Source organism: Erpetoichthys calabaricus, chromosome 1 (assembly GCF_900747795.2).
Source record: "Erpetoichthys calabaricus chromosome 1, fErpCal1.3, whole genome shotgun sequence".
Classification (NCBI taxonomy): domain Eukaryota; kingdom Metazoa; phylum Chordata; class Cladistia; order Polypteriformes; family Polypteridae; genus Erpetoichthys; species Erpetoichthys calabaricus.
Window position 1 is genome coordinate 41,396,221 of NC_041394.2, and position 25,933 is coordinate 41,422,153.

At 36.8% G+C, this 25,933-nt stretch overlaps 1 protein-coding gene across 1 annotated transcript in view; it reads right to left on the reverse strand.

The window, feature by feature from the left end:
• Window positions 1-25,933, reverse strand: part of add2 (adducin 2 (beta)) — a 55,672-nt gene that overhangs the window by 4,031 nt on the left and 25,708 nt on the right. The window contains 15 exon segments of the mRNA XM_051930452.1: window positions 2,726-2,830; window positions 8,377-8,545; window positions 14,687-14,776; window positions 14,954-15,070; window positions 16,717-16,750; window positions 16,752-16,813; window positions 16,816-16,911; window positions 16,914-16,994; window positions 17,091-17,137; window positions 17,140-17,196; window positions 17,199-17,265; window positions 17,390-17,475; window positions 19,362-19,494; window positions 22,791-22,934; window positions 23,225-23,374. Coding sequence (XP_051786412.1) covers window positions 2,726-2,830; window positions 8,377-8,545; window positions 14,687-14,776; window positions 14,954-15,070; window positions 16,717-16,750; window positions 16,752-16,813; window positions 16,816-16,911; window positions 16,914-16,994; window positions 17,091-17,137; window positions 17,140-17,196; window positions 17,199-17,265; window positions 17,390-17,475; window positions 19,362-19,494; window positions 22,791-22,934; window positions 23,225-23,374 — 1,438 coding nt within the window.

Genomic DNA, 25,933 nt, shown 5'->3' on the forward strand with positions numbered 1-25,933 from the left:
CATATATATATTAAGAGTGGTTAGCAAAGGAAAATGCAGCCCAAGAAGCCAAAATAATAAAATCTTTAGTCGGCTGAATCTTATTATTCTAATGCAGAGGTTTCTTTCATTCTTACAACATGCAAAACATTACTTTTTCATTTTCGCTCACTTCAGTCTTTACACATTCATTTCTTCTTCCCATATGCCTAATGCAATGTGCAACTACTACCAACAAATTCCAGTTTCAACTCACCTGCACCTGACCGTGTTCCCTTAAGCCAGACTTTCATGAATGGAGCGGTAATTACAAAGTGTACTTTGTCCTGCACACTGGCATTCAGTTTCACAGAGCATATCCCCAAAGGAAAGGTCTCACACATTTGATTCCCAGTGTTCCTTTAGACTCAGATGAGTTATTAAAACAGGAACATTACACAGAAGGAACATCTTTAAAAATGCCACTTATAAACATCAATTGTTTGCTAGAATAACGGAACCCGTGATAAAGTAGACAGCAATGTTCCCTGAAGAAAAAACCTGAGAGTGCTGATCAGTTGGTTTGCAGCTTACTTATTGTAATCTCTTAGTCAATTCCATGGTAATATATATTGCTTATAAAACGCCCAGCAAGAAAGACACTGCCTTAGTGACTGGCTTGAAACTTACTATGACAGGATACATTCTAGAATTTAGTTGCATTTAACAATTTTAGGATGGCAAAAGCAATCATCTTGCAGACTCTCTTCATAAAGATTTTACCTATAAACTTTAATTCAACTCTAACTTCAAATTGTGAAAAAGATAATGCATGTTCAATCATTCTGTAGACCTCATCCTTTTAAAACTGATCTACTCCTTCCTTTTCATTCTCTCTTATAGTTAGTAATATTATTCAATAATAAAAGCATGCCGATAAAAAAACGTTAAGAGGAAATGCATAGGGAAATGTAGCAATGCGACATGCACTTTAGTATTTCACACACAAAAAAAAAAAACAATATTGGAAGAAATCTGTGCTGCTCTGATTCTGCATCACAACAGCAGGAAAGAGAAAAGAATTAACTGAAGCTAAGTCATGTTTAAATATGCCGGTTAGTTATTAATATGGCAAAGCCATAAAGTATAAATGTACCTAAAAGGGAGTAAACAAAATTGGACCACATTCACAAACAAAATAGAAAATGTGAGTCTTGCTTTACTTAATCAGACTACATTGGTTTATATTTTTTGAGAAACATACTTTAGATCTGTCTTATGTGTGGAAGAAAGAAACAGGGTAGTGGAGCCATAAGAATTCTTCTGCAAGCAAGCGCTCTAGAATATTTCATAAAAGGTCCTTTATACTTACTACAATGACAAGAACTCAGTGTCAGAAGAAACTCCTAACAGTAAAGTCAGGAAGAAAGGAAGAAAGAGGTGGAAACAGATGGAAGACAAAACAAGACAAAACAATGAAGACAGGAGAACACAGATATTCACTCTAAATTATAATTGGGAATCCCCCACCCTGCACCAAAATGATTATAAATGTTTGTACTGAATTGTAGAGAAAAGCAAAGCAAAATGACTAGGTGTCATTTTGCTTGGCTTTTCTCTACATTCATAATGGCTAACACGGTACAACACCCTAGTACTACTGAATTGTTGAATTGATCGAACTGGATGAACAATCTTATTTTACGGTACTTCCAGCACTAAAGATTTGATAGTGCACTTTGACACATGACTGTAAACTCTGAGGTTGCAGGTCACACAAAACAGACTCACGGTCTAATCCTGAAGGAGTCAAAAAGGGTGCCAATGTTCAAAATGTGAAATTACTGTCAGTCAATCAGCAATTCTCAAACCTGCTTAATCCAAGGCAGGGTTGAAGGGCTTAAGTCCATCCCAGCAGTAGTGGGTGTAAGGCAGGAAACAGTCCTCAGCATGGTAGTGTCCACTTACACACATATTGGGGACTATTTGGAAATGCCAATTAACCAGACCTGAATGTGTTTCAGAATGTAGGCAATGTGCAAACTCTACATGGACAACATCCAGGAGTTGAAGTAGAAAACTATCTATAAAGCAGCAGTGCTAACCATTGTGCTATTGTGCCACCTTTAAGTAATTGTATGATTGTGACTTGTAACTTTCGTTGGTCTATCTCAGTCTTGGACTGTGGGGTAAATGGTCATGTCATTTCTAACCTGGGGTTGTGTTTAGTTGGGGGACTGATGCTAATCCCAGATATCATAGGGCACAAGGAAGGAACAAACCCTGGACTATCCATTTGAGGGGGAACACACACAAATAACAAAACACCATTGTTCATGTTATATAAATTGAATGATCTATTCTTCATTTTCATAGAAATCGCCATGGCAAACTATTTTCAGTGCATTGCACAGTACTTGCAGCTCAAAGTGTGTCAGGCAAGAGAACAGAACTTGCAGCTTAGACATTTACAGTTCAGCCCCTAAGCTACAGGGCTACTCAGTCTGCCAGCACCTTATTGCAGCTAGGAATCCTACACAAGCATAAAAAAATAACATGCAAGTTTAAGGGTAAACCATTGGAATCTCAAATATTTTGGTCTAATCTTCTATTGAAATGTGGTTTCATTTTCTCTCTTTTTTTATTTTTTTATTTTTTTTTTAAGTAATTAAAATCAAACTCCGTTTTTTTTTCATTTACACTTTACATGAATAAGCTCTGTCCTCTTAGGACTGTGTAATCTTATATAATCATCACCTTTACGTACCTCCATTTGACTTTGTTGGTGAAGGAATCGGGCTCTTCGACACCACAGCTGATGGACTTTTTGTAGGAGAGGTAACACCTTCATCCATTGACTGATCCTCCTCTCCTGGTTTAAAAAAATAGCAAAATAAACTAGAAATTAGGCAGCAACAATGACTATTACAATATACCTTTAGAAAACATTAATAGCGAAGTAACATTACTGTATAACCCTCAAAAATACAAGATGCAGAATACAAAGATACTTTTGTATCACATTGTGTAGTGAAAGCAGATCTCTCCAAAAGCTTTACATACAGTACATACATATACAAATACGTAACACTTGATAGATAGTGTCAGTCCATCTGATCACATATCATTAGCCTTTAGTGCATCAACAGATATCTCAGACATGGCACAACTATGTTGCCCAAAATCTTGATGGAGCAGAATTCAGAGTGGAAATGCAGGCATGTGTGGAGATGTGGGGGATGTTAAGAGTGAGTGCACACCTGCCCCTTTGTTCTAACTGCTACTTTCAAGGCTTGTTTTTAAAGGTGAGACTTAGCACTTCTTGCCTCTGACTTCATTGGTGACAGACGGAGGATTCCAGCATAGTACTTCTAAAGAATGATATGATCATCATGGACTACTCTTATTTACCTTACCAAGTGCATTTGCTAAATGTATTCAATGGTATTTTCTGTTCAGTAACCAAACAATACATACTACTTATAATCCATGCTAAAAAATAAAAATGTAAACATATTATAAAGTGCAACATAAAGTGGCGAATTCGAAGATTGTTCAGGATATGCTAAATTTATAAAACTCTTTAAAGCTTTTTAACATCATAACTGTCAAACCAAATTTGTCAGAAAATCACACAGTCAGATTTCTGTTATTTGCTGTTGTGAAATTCAGGTTTGTGTTTGCATCAGTCTATAGTAGAAGGAAATATTAGATGGATACTATTACTTAATACAGAATAACATTTAATTGGCAAGTCCATGTGATCACATATCAATGCATATTTCAAGTGTCAAATTCCAAATGTTATGTCTCCTTGCTTTTTATATTATATATTCCAACTTTGAGATAAGTATGACATTATTGCTTAGCTTTCTGTGATTACTTATAACTGGAGATGGCAGTGTAGCAACTAAAAGCAATATTACTTTGGCATCAAAATCCCAATAAACACAAATTTAGTGTTTGCTGATTGAAGTATGCAGTTTTAATACTGTAAGCCTACTAACCACTTGACTCCATGATATAGGCACTTCCCTTAACAAATTTAAAAATTGCATCCTCAGAGTGGTCGACCTTGTGCTACAAAGCATTATGAGCCGAGACACATCATTGTCTGGCCAATGTGGATGTTTTTTTAACAATAACTAAAGAGATTATATTTTTCAATAAACATATGGAGCAGATTTGTCAGTTTTATACATGAGCCACTGGTATAGATAAGCCAGTAAAAAAATGGATGACTGTTTGATGGAAAAGTGTAGCCATGTCCATTACATTCAGAAGATGAATGCAAAACTTCCACTTTGAGTCTATGGTAAGAAGTGGCATTAAAAACCAAAAAAGTTTGCTATCATTGCTAACTAACTTATTTCGGTGCATGAGAAAAGTTAAAAGGTTACAGCTCAGCCGATTAGTAACAAAGTCACATCATTATGTTCTCAAAGTAAATGGAATCACTGCATTTTTTATTTCCGAACCAAATCCATAATGGAATAAAAGGAGCAATAACAAAAGACGATTCTGCCTTAAATGAGCAGCAGGATTTTAACTTTAAGTTAAACCAGGAAAGATTTTCAAATAATTGATGCGATACTTGCGGTCGTGCACAGAAATGTAAGCTCTATCTAACTGAAGTTGCAAGCCTGCAGTGAATTATTTAATTTCCTTATAAACCCGGGCCTTGCGGGTCTTGTTAACCTGACTGTAGCACCTGCTCCTGCCCCTTTCAAACTTTCTGTATGCCGGATTTTATAGATATGTTTAAAGAATGTACAGTTTCACTAGCACCCTGTAACTATAAAATTGGATAAAGCAGGCTCAGTAAATAGATAGGCAGATGAAGAGTTTATATTAATAAAACACTGCAACTAAGATTTTAAATAGAATCTGGTTTAAACATGGTGTGTGTGTGCATGTGTGTATGTGTGTATATATAAGAATCATGCATATGTTTCAGCTATGAACAAAATGGCTGGAACTTCATCACATTCCCTATGAATGTAAATGGGATGAGGTTTTCTTTGTTCTAATCTGTGTGTTTAAGAATTGTACCCTTGTTCCAACCAGCTTCTGTATTTATTCGGACTCCTAGTCTTAATAAGAAAGCTATTTCCCAGTTTCTATGTTTTTGGATCATATCAGAAATTAGAAGTTTGTTAAATTTCTATTAGAACCTACCAAACATTTGTTTTTTTACCTGGTTTTTAAAATTTTCAGCATTACCATGATTTGTATGCTGCTCTTCTAGGTTTTTGGGTTATTTATCATTTACTTATGAGTATGTTAGTGTGTCTGATGCTAAAGAGGTTGCAGTCTTACTGCATTCTTATCATTTGCTGTGGTATCTGCTCTACAACAATTAAATGAGCAAACTACAAAGAAAACAGGGAAAAGTTAACAGAAAAAAAGATTTCTTCGCAATCATGGTGTTTATTCATTTACCACATAAAATTGTGTTTTAAAGTGAAGCATTTTTTATTGGTTTTACAAAATCCTTATCTGTTCTTGCAGCGTGCAGTGAGGCTAAAAGGAAAATAAAGTGAATAAAAAACCTTAAAACTTACTGGATACACTCATTGTTCAAGCCAAAAACATATAACATTATTGATCTGTGTTTTGAGATTACATACATATTGCCATGTCATTTTAACAAGGAAAAAAAAAAATCACAAACCAAAATATTATTGTGGCATTCACTCATTTTAGAAGACTGCAGTTTAGTTAGCTTCCTCTGTGACATCTTTCAGAGCTGTGGCATGGATTCACCTTGGAAAGTCATTGCCAACCATTGTTAATGACATAATTCAATGTTGATGCCCTGTTGTGAATTTCTTTATCTGTTCTGTACACAACTAGGCAATAATAACTGAAAAAGTCACTCTTACAGTCGCCTTTACTCTTGACTATATGGAAGCTGGATCAGTGACGTATGTGTATGTCTCACTGATAGAATATTATAATGACTCAGGGCCTGAGAAATGGAATTAGTGACTTTACGTTGACTGCTGATGTGGTGTATTCAGTGGCCGCTTCCACCATGTGGTGACACACGCTTCCAGCTGGTTTGCCTTTGTGCCGCTCATGTATGCCGCCTGGCTATGCAACTCTTTACCTTAGCTCCTTCCCAGAGGCTATACATCTGGGCTGATGGACTCTAGTAGCCAAAAGATGTATCTGAAGTGCTCTGTAGTTCTGTGTGTTTGCGCACCTCCGCCACTGTCAACGCTGCTTGCTAAGCACTTTTCATGCTGACTTCACCAGGTCGCGCAGAGCTGTCATTCCTGCATCACAGCGCCAAGATTAATTGATATCAATGAATGTCAGTGAGTTTACTCACTTAAACACATTGTCCTAAGTTCTTTTATTATGATAAAAACAGCAAGAGTGAGTCATGATGCATTCAAAAAGCCAATGATTTGTTTGTGTTGATACAATATGCTCTACTGCACACTCTTGCCTCTTTTTCCTTTTAATCGTGCGCGTGCTGACCATGAAAACTAACATGCAGGTGGTTTGGCTCTTTTAAAAATTTACGGCTTTTCTTAAAAATGCAGTGTAATCAGTTTACTTCAGATGTATTGTTTATACAAAAAATACAATGACACTCCTATGTGCTCTTACTTGGCATAAAGCTCTCTGAAGACTTTGTAAAACACTACAAAATGTAATTAGCTAAAAGTAAGCACCATTTAGGAAAAAATAATCCTATGATGTGAGAGTACACCTGTCTGTTATTACTTGCCATGGCCAAACACAACTGTTGAAAAAAAGTAAGAACTGCAGAAGCAAAAATAGCATGACAAGTGGCCTATAGGTCGGCACAGGGGGCTTGTTGGGGTTGTCATTCCACACATGACAAAGTAAGTGAGCAGACACAAAGAAATTATATTCTTACTTCAAGAAAAATAGTTCCAAGAATCCATGATAAAATAATTATTTCTAGTTTCCTTTTGTTATCACAAGAATGCCTCATAAATGTGGAAAGCACATTTTCTTAAATTGAAGCATTTGCTGCTTCAAAGTGGACATATTTGGTAAGTTTAAGGGTTTTTTTCATTCACCTATGGACCCATGTACTGTTTACCTCCATTATAAACTGTAAGAACAGATGAAGTATTTTTGAAATTTATATTAAAAAAAACTTTATATACACCATGATTGTAAAGAAATACAAAAAAATACTGAACTTATCCTTTAAGCATTTAAAGCAATAGAAAGCTTACAAATATTTCTAGAATGTTTTCTTAATGTAAAAATGAACACCGTGGTGCTTTTCTGAATACACATCAAGAGGAAAAAAAACATCAAATTAAATTAGATCATCTAGAGGTAAAATAACTCTCCAAGTGCCAGACTGGTTAGAATAAAAAACCTGCTGGCACTTGGGTTTCCCAGGGCTTATTTTAAGAACAACTATTTTATCAAAAGGTACTGTTATTTACGGAATGTATTAAGGGCACAAATGTTAAATCTTTACAAATTGGGTGTAAAAAAAAAAATTCAAGTTTTAAAAAAAAAAAAAAAGACCATCACTTCAGCAACTTGCTAAAAAAGTGCGACCTAGCTCTGGAATTGATGTTAGTTTTACTGTGCGTTTTTCCAACACAGAGGATTAAACATGCAAGTCCACCAGAAATAGCAAACTAAAGCAATCATTTGCAAATGTGACATTTAGGAGCAGCAATGGACATTTTCACAACATATTTTGGCATTTAGCTATAACTATCAGTTCTAAACAGGAACAGACATACTCGGATATCATGTGTTCTGTTTAAAAGTGAATTTGGGTCTATGGCTATAATTAATATCATCAGGCATACAATATACAGTAATAAAGGCTAAAAGTCCATTTTTGAAATTGACTTTGTCTGCATAGTTCTGAAGTAATAGATTCTATTCTGGCAGCACCAAAAACTACTCTGATCAACTAAATAGGACTTTGGGATGAAGGAGGAATCCAGAGTTCTCCACAATATAAAAGCTCCATACTTAGAGACCAGGCCTGGATTTTAACCAAATTATATTGTGCCAGGACCACATCCTAAATGCCAAACAGTTTCCCATTATTTCATTAGACTGTTTTTCCACTTAATGTCTTTTTTCATAGTACAGGAATTTAAAAAAAAGTTATTTTTTTCCTATGTAATTCTATGTTAATTTATTATAATTACAACCACAGCAATTTGTCTCCATGAGCCTTCTACACTAGTCACCATATGTAAACCTCCATCCATCCATTATCCAACCCGCTATATCCTAACTACAGGGTCACGGGGGTCTGCTGGAGCCAATCCCAGCCAACACAGGGCGCACCATATGTAAACCTGATATCTGAAAATGTTCAGCTACTGCATATTTTATTAAACCAAAATGTGATTATGTATTTGCAACAGTATATGTCACAACTGGGCTTCTCACCCTCTATGCCAAGTTGTTTCCTTTGCACTTCCTTCTTGTATTCCTCCAGTTCCTGGTCAGTAAGTTGGCTGAAAGGGTTTGGTGGTTCTGGTTCAGGTGTTGTTACTGTGTCTGGCTCCTCAACAGCTTCCTTCTTTCCTCCAGACTCTCCCAATTCACTGTCTGCAGACTGACCCATGGTAAAAACAAGAGGAAAAGAAGGAAAGGGGAATGTTAACAAAATAATGCCAAGGACCTCTTTCTGTTAAAAATGTCAAATGCAAAGAAAACATCTTTTGGTAAATGATAAAGTAAGATGATTAAGTGTCCATTGATAAGCACAGATCAGATTTTAAGTACAGTACCTACAATATTTGGACATAGACTTTTGTTTTTGCTGTTACCATAAAGAATTGTTGTTTCCTGGACTCTGGAAACCTCAGGTCTGACACAAGCAATCATATCTCAGTCACTCAGGCCACGTGCTCTGCCCAGTATAACATCTGTTTGAGAAAGTAAACCTGCTCATCATGTATGCTGTATGATACAGTATATTAAGTGGCATATGAATAGCTGTTTCAAGGAGCAGACTATTTGTGTTGACCTATACATACATAACAAACAGACATTCAAAAAGACTGTTCAAAAGTTTTACTCCAAGCAAGTAAGTCAATGATTACCATAAAGAGTGCTACATGAAAGCAACAAAAAGCATAGTTGATAAAGGATTACCACATAATGAAACACCTGAAAGGTTTCTTGTTTATTTTTTAGTTCTATGTTGTACAGCATATCTTTTTCGTAACACAGTAGGCAGGTTAGGCTTCACCCACTTGTACCAAATGAGACAAGAAGATGGTGGCATAGAAAAAAATTATAATGTTAGAGTGCCAATTAAATAATGGTGTGCCATTTTAGGAAGATGATTCATATAGACCTGATGTTGCTTCATAAGTAGGTAAAAAGTGTAGTGCAGTAAGTTACAAACAAACGCAGTGGCAGAGGGAAGTGGAATTATGAAGCCATCTCTCCCAGAAGCAGAGTCTAATCCAATGTAATTTCTTGTCAGTCCAAATTAAAGAGATATATACAATGTAGGCTTACAGTTTTGAATTAGACCATCTACAGTACAAAATTAAAGAATGTATTCTACCTAGCCTAAACTTGCATTCATTTTGAAAATTTAATTCGAAAGCATTGGTTTCCAGTACTGATTCTCAAAGGTGTTATTACTTTGAAGTCTGCTATACAGTTTAACAGTTGCATTTAGAAACTTAAAAAAAAATTACAGTTCTTAGTTATGTAACTATTGAATGTAAGAGTGCTTTATTTGTTATATACTATTTATTATTAATTTTATTTTTTTTTGTTTACTTGTAACTATTTCTTTGCCATTTTACAAAGCACTTTGAGCTACACCCTTTTGAAAATATGCTTGAGAAATAAATGTTGTGAGGTTACATGTAAATGGGAACTGTGAAAAAAAATTCAATATATTGCCAATATACAAGTCTGTAAAGGTTTTGATAATGTGTCATATATTGAATGTTGTTTATTATTTGCTTGTAGCAGTGCAGATGACAATAACACAAAGGTTTTGCCTTCAGGTATCACAAGCATCAATACTTTTGCATGTGTTCTGTATGTATTATAATGGAAATACATACAGAAACATACAAATTTCAGTATTGTCTTACATGTAAGACACATGTAATCCTAAGTCAGGACATTGTAAAATATACTCACATTAGAAAATAAATTTATAAAGTAATTGCTTGTTTTAATACATTCATAAAATGTTTTGCAGAAATATACATTGTCTGCATTAATTATTAACGAAACCATGCACACTTGAATTATACACAGAAATAATGTGAATACATTAATATTACAGTAGGTCCCAGCTTGTATCCAAATCAGAAACAAAACTATGAAAATGTGATATAAAAAGAGGACCCTCAAAGAAACTCTGATTTTCATAGGGCTCTGCATTTTTATTACACTGGCAGCACCTGGCACAAAGTGAGAAACTGCTCTGAGCGGGTGAGCTGCTTGGCATAGAGCACAATGCAAAACATACAGTATCTATACTCACTAATGTTGAGCCATTTAGAGTTGGTAATCAAAATAAGCCAACTGATTTAATGTGTTATGTTTTTAAAAGTTAGTCAGATAGGGAATTCAGCAACTCTAAGGCTGGCATCACACTACAGGAGTTGGAGAGCAGGTCACCAGACATTCAATAATGCAACAGAACAAGTAATTGGCAGAGGACAATTAACAGCTCAAAGGGATCTTCATAAAGTACAGTATATGGACAATAAGCGCAATATACATATTAAGCTGAACAATAACCAGCAGCTATGGAAGATAGCAACTCCAACCTCTGTCAAACCTAAAGAGAAGCCACTCCCAGTACTTTTACTACTGAACATGAACTTGAAATTAAAGTAAAACAAAATACCACAAAGTCATCTGTAGTTTGTTACAGATGTCCACCTGTCAGTGTGTTCAGCAGTCCTCTTATTCAAAACCTTATTCAGTGCTCCCTCACCCTCTCCTGAATCCTCCATTATTCATGTGTGGATCCATCAGTTTTGCCTGTGTCCCTAAGAGACTGCGTTTTGTTTTAATAGTGTTAATAGGGTGGTTTCCAAAGTTGTGTCTAATGCTTCTCATATTGTGACCAAGTTTCCTCTTGTTTTTATGTACTTAAATAATACTGCTTTAAGAATCATACATAAGGCTGCAGACAAACAAACGTATCCCAGCAGTACTAAGTCCAAATCAGGTCTCCATTCCACTGCAGGGCATACTACTTACTGTGCAGTATATGCCCATATGCTAACAACCAATACTCGCCTACAGAGCACTACTTTAACAGAAGCCACAATGAAGCTCTAAATTCAAAACTGGAAACTCTTTATTTAAACAATCATTCACAGTAACACTGTATGGATCACATGGTCAAAATCCTTTTAATTTAATAAATGCAAATTGGGGAACATGTACAAACATCACACAGGTGCCTGTTTTTTTTCTTGTTTCACTGTATCTGGAGTAATGCAGTGCAAGTGGACTGTAACACCCGGGGAAATAAGACTATTGATTTACTGTATGCAAACGTTAAAGACGCATACAGTGCCACCCCCGCTGCCTGCGCTTGGGAAAGCAGATCATAACCTGGTTCTGCTTCAGCCTCACTATAAACCAAAAGTGAGAGTCCTACCTGTAACCACACGATCATTCAGGAAGTGGACCCCGAAGGCTGAGAATACTCAGAGAATGTTTTGGAACTACAGACTGGGATATTCTGCAGGGATCTCATAGTGAGAACATTGAGGAAGTTGTTGACTGCACTACTGACTACATCAACTTCTGTATGGACATTGTAGTTCCAGTAAGAACAGTACGCTGCTATGCTAACAACAAGCCATGGATTACAAGTGGCATCAAGGGCCTTTTGAACCAGAAGAAAAGGGCTTTTAAAGACGGTGATCAGCATGAGCTCAAGCGCGTGCAGAAGGAACTCCGAGTCCAGCTCAGGGTGGCGAAGGAGCAGTACAGGAGAAAGCTGGAGCAGAAGTTGCAGAATAACAGCATGAAGGAAGTTTGGGATGGCATGAAGATCATCACTGGCTGCAGCTCGAAGCGGGGTACCACCATCGAGAGAGACGTGAAGAGAGCAAACCAAATGAACAACTTCTTTAACAGGTTTGACCACCCTAACCCACTCTCACCTCGAAGTACTGCACTCTCCACACATCCTTCTGCTGATACTAGCATAGGAAAGACATCCCCACCCATAATTACAACAGCGCAAGTGAGCAGAGAGCTGAGGAGACTTTGTGCCAGCAAAGCAGCGGGTCCAGATGGAGTATCGCCACGACTGCTGAAGGTCTGTGCATCGGAGCTGGGGGGTCCTCTACAGCGCATCTTCAACCTGAGCCTGGAACAGGGGAGAGTCCCGAGGCTTTGGAAAACATCTTGTATCACCCCAGTCCTAAAGGTATCACGTCCTAGTGAGCTGAATAACTTTCGGCCTGTTGCTCTGACATCACATGTGATGAAGACCATGGAGAGGCTACTGCTTCACCACCTTAGGCCACAGGTTCAACACGCCCTTGACCCTCTGCAGTTTGCATATCAGGAGAAGGTGGGAGCGGAGGATGCCATCATCTATATGCTACACCGATCCCTCTCCCACTTGGACAGAGGCAGTGGTGCTGTAAGAATTATCTTTCTAGACTTCTCTAGCGCCTTCAACACAATCCAACCTCTGCTCCTTAGGGACAAGCTGACAGAGATGGGATTAGATTCATACCTAGTGGTATGGATCGTGACTATCTTAAAGACAGACCTCAGTATGTGCGTCTTGGGAACTGCACGTCTGACATTGTGGTCAGCAACACAGGAGCGCCACAAGGGACTGTACTTTCTCCGGACCTGTTCAGCCTATATACATCGGACTTCCAATACAACTCGGAGTCCTGCCACGTGCAAAAGTTCGCTGACGTCACTGCTATTGTGGGCTGCATCAGGAATGGGCTGGAGGAGGAGTATAGGGACCTAATCAATGACTTTGTTAAATGGTGCGACTCAAACCACCTACACCTGAACACCAGCAAAACCAAGGAGCTGGTGGTGGATTTTAGGAGGCCCAGACCCCTCATAGACCCAGTGATCATCAAAGGTGACTGTGTGCAGATGGTGCAGACCTATAAATATCTGGGAGTGCAGCTGGATGATAAATTAGACTGGACTGCCAATACTGATGCGCTGTGCAAGAAAGGACAGAGCCGGTTATACTACCTTAGAAGGCTGGCATCCTTCAACATCTGCAATAAGATGCTGCAGATGTTCTATCAGACAGTTGTGGTGAGTGCCCTCTTCTCCGCAGTGGTGTGCTGGGGAGGCAGCATTAAGAGGAAAGACGCCTCACGTCTGGACAAACTGGTGAGGAAGGCAAGCTCTATTGTTGGCATGGAGCTGGACAGTTTAACATCTGTGGCAGAGCGAAGGGTGCTCAGCAGGCTCCTATCAATTATGGAGAATCCACTGCATCCACTAAACAGTATCATCTCCAGACAGAAGAGCAGCTTCAGCGACAGACTGCTGTCAATGTCCTGCTCCACTGACAGATTGAGGAGCGTTCCTCCCCCAAACTATGCGACTCTTTAATTCCACCCGGGGGGGTAAACGTTAACATTTAACATTATACATAGTTATTGTCTGTTTTTCACCTGCATTATTATCATTCTTTAATTTAATATTATTTATTGTATCAGTATGCTGCTGCTGAAGAATGTGAATTTCCAATTGGGATTAATAAAGTATCTATCTATCGATCTATCTATCTATGTTTAGACTTTATTTTCACTTAAAAAAACATTAATAACATACTAATTTTCAATTAGTTTCTAGATTTTAATACTAATACTTAAAAGAAGAAATTGGAACATAGTGACGCTTATGTATTTTTATTTTTCTTAAAAAATTTCATGAATGAAAAGATAATTTGCACTGTGCTGCTTAGCATCTGACACAAGTGTCTGAGTATTCTAGGCCCTCCATTGGAGAGAGTCCTGTAATACAGGTAAAATGAAGTAAAAAGTGTAGCTCACTGATAACAAGGACAATTTTGTAGAATTACTTTTAATTATAAATATTTTAACAAAGACAATTTGTGTGCTGATCAACTAATGTTAGACACTACTGGCCAATAATTGCACACACCTGTTCTCCATACCCTTCTTTTATAATAATTAGGGTCACTAATTTTTACCTATCACTGTAAAAGCAGAATCTCTTTGATTATATTATGCAATCTCTGCTGATAAGCATATGGAAAGTAATGAAGCCTGTTTAATGATAATGCTTTCAAAGGACCATAAGGTAGGACTTTTGGGTAATGCTGTAAATGACAATTTGACAAGCTACATAGACATGTATGACTTACTGTATTAACCATCAGATAATTTTATCATTTATAATTTTTTCTAATTTTGAGCAGTGTATGGGAAGGTAAAATATACCATATTCAACTGGTTAAATTCTGGCTATTTCCATACATACATACAATTAACTAGATTAAATATTTTTAAAGTTTGGTTTGTGCTATGCATTTTGTAGGATCAGTTTTATGCATATCATTACAATATGTATCCATTATCCATTTTTAAATGATTGGATTATTAAACATGTAAAATGAAAAAAGTCAAATAAAAGATTCTTCCTATGAATATACACTTATTATTTATTATAAATATTATAAATGATTGGAAATGCTAAAGATCAAAACAGACAAATCAAAAACCGATCCTAATCTCACCGGACTCCGACTCTTTTCTGTAATGACACTGGCCAGAAGCTGTGACTGTGGTCCTGCTGACTTTACATCCTGACGATTCTGTTCTCGGATCTATAAGTAAAGAGAAGGAGGAAATCTGACCTTCAGGATAGAGTTAAGTTTGAATCTGTGCACAATAAGTAAGCAGAATAGGAAAGCAGGAAGAGAGAGAGTTTGAATAAAACAGTTCAAACAGAATTGGCTAACAATGACTGTAAAGCAGACAATTAGGTAGATGTCTCATTGTACCTTGTTTCTAGTCTCCAACACCTCTCGAGGATCTGTGAAGAGGGGTACAAACTGGTTTGGATTTTCAATCTTAATGGCAGATCCACTAGTCATCTTAATCTCTTCTGCTTTCAGCCACTATACCGAGAAATAAAGAAACATTATAGTTAAAAATAATCAATAGCTTCAGTTACCAGGTATTTACATTACATTTACTTATTTGGCTGATGCCTTTCTCCAAGGGTGATTATAACATTTATGATATAATTGGTTACATTTCTTTTTGGTTTTCAAATTGAAGCACGTGCTTATGGTCACACAGTGTCAGTAGAAGGATTCGAACACATAACCTCAGGATTTGAGATCCAAAGCCTCAACCATTACGCCACACAGGCTGTCTATGAGGCAACTCCATGAAAATTAAATACTAAAGACCTGGAACAAGTTTTAACCTTATTACTTTAACTAGTGTACTAGATGGTTTCAGGTAAGATAAAAACGGGAAAAAATTGGGGAATATTTCAGCCTATTCACAAAATGGCATTGTTAACTTCTGTTTTTTAGAACAGCTAAAATCAACTATCTGGCAAGTATATGCTTGTGTATTCTACATGCAAGTCAACAATCTAACATTTCTGTTTTGTCAGTCAATATTTATAATATCTTGTGTCTTTCACGGAACACATCATTGCAATGCGCTATGCAAATTGCAAAAATACATTCTAGTGCAACAAAATAATGTGGTGACAGAGACAGATCAGGGTTCTGCCTCAGACACTTTACTTTTATCCAGTTTCCCAGCTAGTAGTCCAAACCACAACCAAATTTCTAAATATAGGTCTTAACATTAAAAGTGTCTGTCAAGTAAATATAGGTAACAATTTCATTTGTCAGCTCTATGGGCTGTAAATATAGAGCAGCAAAACTGTTTTTAGGTTATTATGCCTTTTATTCTGTTTAAATGATATTTTTAGGCCATTTATTTTTTCTGCTTATGCAGCCACAGGGGATGCACAAACTAGTGTGTTTCTTTGTGCCAGTCCCAAGACGTCAGGAAGGGCATCCGGTGTAAAATTTTGCCAAATCTATACGCGGACAATACAAATTTCCATACCGGATCGGTCGAGCCCCGGGTTAACAACGACCGTCACCAGTACTGTTAGTCAGCTGGGTGCTGGCGGAAATTGGGCTACTGTTGGCCGAAGAAGAAGGAGAAGAAAAGGGGGGGAGATTGATTGATTGAACGCACATGTGTTAGTATAAATTATCCAGTTTTCTGAAACTGATCAGCTTTTGATGAGAGTTGTTGTAAAACTCTCTATGAGGCGTATGAAAGAATAAAGAAACAAAACTCTGTAGTGCGGTGTCGGCCAGTAGATGGCAGCAAAGGGCTCCGTTACCCCTCTCTGCAATGCAGGACAAAATACAGTGTGACGTTCAGTAATGCTGGCAGCTGTCTCCATTCTAGAATTGGAGAATGACGTTGAAATAGGGTGTATGATGCAAATTCCAGATATGAAATAGTAAAAATTTGTAAAGGAAAGATGTCTAAAAATGGGTGATCAATAGAAGAAAACTCACTCTTCTCCTCCTTGTTTTTTCTGCCTTTATTTTCTTTAATTATGCAAGCAGGCTCTGTTTTCTCAGTATTGCCACATTTGCCCTCACTAAGTCATTCTGTATTTAGGCACATCAATTACGCACCCCTTTTTCCTTCACCTGCATTAAAAGTTAACCTATAATTCACTATTGAAACAGTTGCTTCTGTGCCACTGATAACTCACTGTGGTTTTAGTGCTGGGGGCTTGCCTTCTGACTGCTCACACGCATGTATGTGTTAGGTGTATTTAACCAGCGAGTCTTCTCTTGTTGCTGTCGAGTGTGCATGCTGCTTCAGAGCTGACCGGGGGAATTGGGAGATCTTCAAAGGTGAATGCTGTAACTGTAGCAGGTATTTCCCACTTCACTGCGTGGCGTTTGTTCTCTCTTCTTGCATGAAAGGTGGGCGGTAGGCATATCCTGTCCGATTATCCCTAATAATAATAATAAAAGAACCAAAGTACTTTAAAACATGCTTTTGATTTTAATAAATTCATAAATGATTCCATACATAAAAAGAAATCGACAAACAAGAACCCAGTATTTAAATACAGCTCACCAAATTATCTAACATCCTCATAAGTGCCTCAAACTCATGTTCACCAGACGACTCTTCTGCATCGGTCCAAACGTAGAGCCTGCCCATCCTACTGAGCCAGCCTGATAGGGCGATGTTTCTCCCTGTCCAGAAGAATAAGATCCTCTATTTTTCCTACACTGCAGAGACTTGAGACCTGGAATGACAAACAGTATTAGGAGAAGTACTGGATGCAATATTCTTTTGAAAGGGGTTCCTGCGTCTTTCAAATTACACCACAAATTTCTAAACCAGTTTGAGGCGATTGTGTCAAAGCTTACCTGGATCTCACAAGCAGACTGGATGTGATATACACGGTAGAACGCTTCCTCCACAGTGTCGCCCAGTGCTAAAATCCCATGGGTTCCTCAGGTACCATCACCTGAGAACAAGCACACAAGAGAAGTTTCCCACAGTGGTGTGATGAGCAAGCAGTACTCTTTATTAATCTGTACCCATATTTTCTATATATTGTAGTTGGCACTGAGGACAGGTTTGCACAATTCCTACATACCTAATGGGATGTTTAATTTTATTCTAGTTTTTGACATACACGACCAGCACTACGTTTATCATTTTACAAGCATGAATTTAAGATGTTTGATAATTGAAATTGTCAAGGCATTTTAGGTGCCCAACTACACACCCTTTGAAAAATATGATTGTATATCAAGAGTCAATTCTTCCTTCTTATAAAGAGTACATTTAGGTCCTTCAGCCCAAACTGGAATACATTTGGTAAAATATTTGAATACAAAAATGTCATTCAAGACAAAAAGTGGAGAATAAGCCATTGGGATATTTAGCTGCACTTCTTTGATAAATCAAAATTGCAAAGCAGGAGAAGCTTTCTTTGAGTAAAGATTGGGGGCTTTTAACAGCTATGCTGGTTAGAATGGAAGCAAGAGGTGAAGGTTTACTAGAAAAACAGTAAATCGTAAAAAAATAATCATCGAAGAGCAATACATAAGGAAAACTGAGGAGATAAGATGTGGGGGGAATTATTTGAGGAAGTGGGTGTATACCCCTAACAGAAAGTAATCATATTAGCCAGTTTCATTATATAGAAGATATATTTTATGTAATGTTTGTGTGTGTCTGTGTATCTCTTCAATGTTCTTTTATTTCACCGAGTATTAATTTCCATTTGTTTGTGCTAATGCGATCTTTACTATCTTTTTTTTTTTTTGAGACTTTCAGATTTTTCGTACTTCCATTATCTCTAACTCTGCCTGCATGTGTGCCACGCCAACGTTTTTGGAATCTTAATTCTTGTGGATAAGCCCTCTTCATTGTGAACACTACTTTTTTTTTCCCCGATGGCAACACGAATTAGATGATCTACAAGTCTTCGACTTAAACTTTAAATCCGAACAAGAATATTCAATCTCTTTTCGCTGTTTCCGTTATTTCACCAAGTAATAATTTCTATTTGTTTGCGCTAATGCAATCTTTACCATCCTTTTTTGGAGACTTTCGAATTTTGTACTTTCATTATCTCGAGACATGTTCTATGTGTGTACCGCGCCAACGTTTTTGAATTCTTTACAATGTTCTACTTTGTCATCTACTCTTTGTCTTTTATTTTCGGACCCGGTGAGGTTAAATCTCTTGGCACAAAGCCTCGACTTGCGGGGACGTGAAGTGTCTCTATGAGGAAAATCACGTCTCATCTCTTTTTTTTTTTATAATAGATTATAGAAATTATTATATATAATAATAAAAATAATTATATATAAAGCATATCCCTCTGCTTAGATTGAAAATGTGTGCACTGGGGCTAAACGGACATTTTACATTATTACAGCATAAGTGCATTCTTATGATAGCAGAAATTGATTTAAAGATTAATTATTTTGAATTTAGGAATCGTGTGCAAAAATAAGTTTCTTTTATACAGGGTCTTCAAAGTAGGCATTTTAAACTTTAGACATTAGCACTGCTGTCTGAAATGAAAGAGCACAGTGGTCTGGAGTATATACAGCACGTGGATACGCAACACAGGCAGCCTGATATAGTTAAGTTTGTTTTGCCTATAATAAATGAGGTAAACAACTGAAGGCATTTAGAAAAGAGCCAGTTTTGTTTTAGGAAGGCATATGAATAATAAGAAAATTAAACCAATCTAGGATATTATTGATTGACTGTCTTAGAACCATTTAATTACTTCAGTAGGTGATTGAGATTTGAGGCCCTTTAACAGAGCTTGATCATTTAATTTAAATGAGACACATGAGCATAAGGATACCCTACTTTCCTTTTTGCAATGCCATTTCTTAAAATAGCCAATGACGGCCTCCTGATTTTTTGCAGTATAATTATATCCAGCCACTGTCTGCTTCCATTTTATTCCATTCAGTGTCACATTCAGGAGTTGGAGACTATCCTAGCAAAAACAGGTAAAAAGCAGCAGCCAGAATTTTAAAATAATTAAACTTGTATTTGTGTAAGTTATCAGGTCAACCTAGCATCATATTTTTTTGGACAGTGGGAGAAAAAGGTCTTGTTTATAAAGAAATGCACAGGAAAACAGAGAAAAGTGGAATTCTAACTAAAAGTAAGTCCAACAGCACCTGTGATGCACAAATTCATTTTGTTTAAGAACATGATTTGACTACACAGAATATCCTGAATAGGTAGGCAAATCAAGCCTACAACAGAAAGCTTTAAAAAGTTAAGTTGTACTCAAATAATTGAAAACCCGAGGTTAATTACTTGTAAATGAAATTACTGTTTATAGCAAGGAGTGCTGTTTTTTTTTGCAGTATTATTTTAATGTGTGCAGCAGCTTAATTAGTGTTCATTTTTTTGCTTTTGATTTAGTGATGGTTTAGCTAATGGGGAATGCATTTGCCTGGCAGGAGAAGATGGCATGGGTCAAGGCCAGGATCCAGCAGAGCTTAAAAAGAGAAGGGGACATGATCCATTGTCAGGGTAAGCACATGTTGTCATGGCAGTGGTCAGAAGAGAACCATCAAGGGCTGGTGTGTTAGAGTAAGAGGTGTCCCAGATGGGCACAGACACAAAGAATGATCAACAAAGATTTATGTGCTGGAAGGAAATATCCCTCTACAACAAGACAACAAGGAGACCTGGCAAATATTGGAGGTTGGCAGGAGGGCAGATCACCTACTGCATCCTCAATTGAAGAGTCCATAAGGCTTAAAGTTAGGCAATAAGTTGGGGCAAATGTTCAATGGTGACAGAAAGAGAGACCAGGATAGGAAGAATCTGTGTGTGGAAAGACAGCAGGTGAAGGGAGTGCTTTATGGTGCTTTGAGGTAGGCAAGTGGGTGAGTTGTACCATCATTAAAAAGGGTTTAAGACTCATCTAGGCAGTAGAGTTCATTGCTGTGTTGAGCATTGTATTCAACCAAAATTTGAAATTTTTTAAGTGGTTCGTAGACTACAAATAAATAAAGAGTGGCATATCTGACTTTAACCAAGGGAATTTCTTAAGACTAAAATGAACTTATTTTATAGTTTTGGTCTGGTTTCTATTTTGGAAATATTCTTGAAAACTTTTTGGCAGAACCTACTTTTTTTCATGTCACATCCAAAATGGTGGAAATAAATGTATAGAGAAACTGTAAATCTGTTGTTCTCATGTAGGACAAAGACATTGTTCTGATAGTCCGAAGCAACTGGGAGAGATCAGTTGAGGTCTTTTTTATTTTAAAGGATTTTCAAAAGAGCAGTTAGGCATGTAAAAGCGAAGCTCTAAACAAGCAAGTTTGTCAAGTGTCCTGTGAAGTTCAAGGGAAAATCTAAGTTAAAGCTACAACTTTAGAATTCTTCTCCTAAATAATATTTGTTTGCACTTATTTAATATATTAATGTTCAGACATTTCTCACCGTGCACAGTCTTGCTTTATAATCTAGCAGTGATGATGTCCGACAACATGCATAGAACAGACAGGGCACCAGGCAAGTGTGCTGCATCCACAGAAATAACATAAAATGATGTCACAGGAGGAATGCTAAATATATAAATTAAATAGATATGACAAAAATGACTCGACAAAATAGCAACATGGTACTGACATGTACACTGAAATGTTTGTTTTAATATAATGCCATTATAGATTTCCAGAATTGTAAGGTAATAATTTCTTTGGTTAAGTGCCATCATGACTGCCTGAGACAGTTGAAATATTTATTCAGTTTACTTTTATATTTCCATTTAATTTTAAACAACTACTCCACAACTAACAGGGGTCATCTGTCGGAGAGGTTATGGAATCATATGACATTCTATCATTTAAAAATTTTTGGTGTGCTTTACGACGGACTCTTTCTGAAAAAGATGCAGCACTGTAGAGAGATACATTTACTGCACTTGTAGGGTGTTTAGTGGTTTATTGTTCAAATAATCTAGTACCTTTCTGAACCAGCTTCTGTCAATACAGGAACACATTGGCCATCGTGTTTTCTGGAAGAATTAGGTGCTAAGCAGGAATCAACAATGGATATTCATGCTCACTTAATATGAATCAACACCACACATTTTAAATGTTCCTTACAGTTTTTAAGTGAGTGCTTGAGAGATGAAGAAATTTCTGATCTGACAGGACGCAAACTGGAACAAGCCATCTAATTACATAACATGTCCTTTTAACAGCACAAAATGACTTGTTTTATTTGACTGGATTGACATCCTGCAAAAACGGCTTCTTGGGTAGTTTCATAAATCATCTGTTTTGTGATAAAACGTGTTACTGTGTGAAAATTAGGTCATATAGGAGAATATTTCCTAAAGCTAGCAGAAGGAGATCTCAGAATTGCAAAGAACAATACGAAAGACACAAGAAATGACTGCATGACAGAACATATAACTCCTAGTATATTTGTTTTAATCAAGATGCCAAAGATGAAAAAAATATTTGTTTGTACTGCAAAATAATGGAAAAATACAAAGAAACTGCTAAACAAAGTATACAAAACGCACAGGCTAGTTTCACTAACTAACTGATAGATCAGTCAAGGCAGATTCATGTGCCATTTTCTCTCTGTTATTAAGTATAAGATGCTGACACAAAGTGGGAAAGTTTTTTTTTCTTTTAAATTTATTCATCAAAATTAGGGAACATTTGTTTTTTTTGACAATTTCACTATAAAAAGGTTAAATATAGATTTTTATAGTCTTTAAACTGTATATTAAATTCTGCTTGCGAGCCCCATTTTAATAGATGCTATATAAATAAGGTACGTTTAAGGTCTTACACTGATACATCAATATGAGAAGTGAAATGTACTGTCAAGAAAGATTCAGGACAAAGCAGGAGATAAAATAATTGAATTACAAGGGTCCATCCATTTTTGAATAAAACCATTTAATAACTTGGAATACGTTACTTTACAAGTTTGCAAAATGCAATTTACAAAAAGATTAAAACGTAAAGGTATGTCCAAGAAACAAAAGGGGAAAAAAAAAAAAAGGGAAAAAAGAGGGGAAAAAAGGGAAAAAAAAGGTGAAAAGCGCTATAAAACCTGCTGCAATGAGAAATATTTGTGGAAAGCACTGCATTTTAAATACTGACAGAATCAAATTAAACTTTCAAGATGGATGAACATTTTTGCACATAATTTTATAAATATTTTTTTAAATTCACATTAGCTTTTACATTGAAATCAAAAAGCTTCTGCCTCCACGGTGAATATTTCCTTTGATTGAAGTCTTACCTTAGCAGTGGGCCCTAAGCTCTTCTGGAGCTCCACTCTGTCATTTTCATCTTCCATAGAGCCATTGTAGTCAAAATAGGCCACATCTCCAATCAGCAAGGCTTCATGGGAAAGGGGTAGCATTCCACACTTCATAGATGATACCTGTCAATGAATTAAATTAACATTTATGAAGGCATATTTATAATGGGTACTTTCACATTTAAAGAAACAGAATAGCAAAATTTAATTAAACGAAGGCACAAATGACTAGGTAAAAAGGTACACTGCCATGTTTGGAGAGTATTAGAGAGGATTTGGCTCCTCAATATGTGAAAATAACAAAATTACACAAGAAACTGAGTAGGACTACAAAGCAGAAACATTAAAACATTTGGATAATCAAGATTTTTGCTTTTATGTTAGTAAAAGTGTCCAGTATGTTGTAATCATACCGCTGCAGTAGCAGGTGTTTGTAGGTGAAGAACACAGCGCACATCTGGCCTTGCTGAGTAGATGGCAGAATGGAGGTGAAAGCCATTGGTATCCACAGAGAATGTGGTGCTGCCTTTCTCCACCAACTCACCAAGAATATTGACCTTAACCTAAGAAAAGTAGGAAGAAAACACAAACAAGTCAGAATTAAAATCAAACTATTAAGACATACCCTTCACAGCAGAAAGTCAAGTAACCAAATATAGTAATGGTAACCCTAGATGTTTCTTCGGGAAAACCTGGTAACTTTAGTTTTCATTTTGCTCTTCTTCCGCTGTAATCTGAACCATGTTTTGTTAGCTGAAAACTCTATTAGCATAACTTTAATAACATTTGGATCTCTATATTCTTGCTTATCTAAGATTGATATGTATGTTTATGTCTAATATTTTTTTTTATAATTGTGCATTTCACTTTTCCTTTATTATAGTATATTTGGAAATTTGTGTCAGCACTCTGGACCGGTACTCTTGGTAAAGAGTACTATATGGAAAAAAAAGCAAACCGATGCAGCAATTGCTCACTGTGGAAGTGGATAAAGGAGGAATAGTTTTGGTGGATATTCTAGAGCAGGGGTAGGCAACGTCGGTCCTGGAGTGCCACAGTATGTGCAGGTTTTTGTTCCAACCCAGTTCCTTAACGAGAACTCAATTATTGCTGATGAAGCACATATTGCTTAAGTGACATTTTTAATGCTTCATTTTAGTGGTCTCGCTTGTTAAGGTTCTCCAACCTTAATTGCTTATTTCAATCTTAAACTGCTGCATTCAGTGTTTTAATTGCTCCTTATTAGCAATAAGATGTAAAACAGGGGTAGGCAATGTCGGTCCTGGTGAGCCGCAGTGGGCTACAGGTTTTCATTCCAACCCAATTGCTTAATTAGAAACCATTCATTGCCAATCTCAGACCGTATTTAATTTATGGCTTGTTAGTCTGTGCAATGTAAGGCTTTTATATCGTAGATTTTTTTCCTTTCCAAGGTATATCATCCAAATGATTTGAAGCCTAAAACAGATCATTTTCAGTCTGTCACATTTTCTATTAAGTGTTTTATTAAATCAAACCGTGCATGATGAACACACACAGATGTAATTGGAAAAAAGCTAGCTGAGAACTGCTGGCTGCTTTGTCTTTTACATCTTATTGCTAATAAGGAGCAATTAAAACACTGAATGCAGCAGTTTAAGATTGAAATAAGCAATTAAGGTTGGACAACTTAACAAGCGAGAACCACTAAAATGAAGCATTAAAATGTCACTTAAGCAATATGTGCTTCATCAGCAATAATTGAGTTTCTCGTTAAGGGAACTGGGTTGGAACAAAAACCTGCACATACTGTGGCACTCCATGACCGACGTTGCCTACCCCTTGTTCTAGAGTACAAACGCATACAAACTGAAATTCAAAGGCTACCAATATGCAGGAGCTAAATGTGCTTCTGCGCTGCTTTAAACTGACAACAGAGTGTATGTCTTAGCTGGTGAGATAACAACTGCTTATCTTATCAAGTCCACGCCTCCCAGAACTCCCTTTTGAAGCAGGAACCAAGCAGACATTCCTCAGGTTTCATTTGTCTTGAGGAGCAAATTACTGGGCCATCTTCAAGATGATTTGTGCTGTATGGTTCAACTGATCTGGTTGTCTCATTTAGGTGGTATGAGACAGACAAGTCAAGTAGGGAAAATTCACGTGAAAGTCTGTACTCACATCCACAGCAATAAGTTTGAATAGCCAAGTGACTACACAATGCTGACCGCTCATCTCTGTCAGTAAATCTATTAAATCATAATACTCTGTCTTGTGAATCTTCCACTTAATTTAATGTTATTTATACATTTTATACACTAAGTGCTTCATTTTAGCCTTAGTGGCGAGTTGAAGTGGGGGCATGCAACCTGAAAAATTGCAAATTATTTCAAGATAGTTGTCAATCTTAATGAATATATTGCATGTATAATAAAGCTGAAACCAACTTAAAAACCAGTCTACATGGTGCTTCAAAAATGTAATCATGAAGTGGTAATTGAAATGTATGGTCAGGGGTCTGGGAAGTGGGGGGGGGGGGGGGTCTTGACAGGGTGAATGCATCAGAACAAAAACAGTTGAGTCGAATGTACATGAAAGTTTACAAGTATATTAATGTGGATACAATTTAAACTACACTTTAAGCCTTTAAAAAGTTCAATCAAGAAACAGGGTTGCAATGGCGGTGGGTGCAAATCCAACGCTGCCATTATTAACCAGAATGGTTCAGATGATGTTAACAAACTTGGTATATTGTTTACATCTGGCCCAGCTTACTGCGAGGCTACATTCCAACTGGGTGATTCAATGGCAACAATGGTTTGGGGTGTGTGATGGGGGGACCAGTTGCAACACTCAAAAACAGCGATGTCTGCTTTCACAAAAGTTTGCATGTACATCAGTGTTCATGAAATTTAAAACATAAGGCCCTTCATAGAAGTTTAAGGATTTCTTCGAGTTGCTGTAGTGGGGAAGGCCAAACACCACAAAAACCACGCCTTATTCTTCAAAACACATACGTATGGAGCAGATATTTATGGAATTTTGTATGACTATTAAAGTCAATCCAACTTAACCTCTAGAGTTTTCAAAAGCTTCATCCTGATAAGATATTCAACAGAGGGAACAATGCAAAAAAAAGCAGT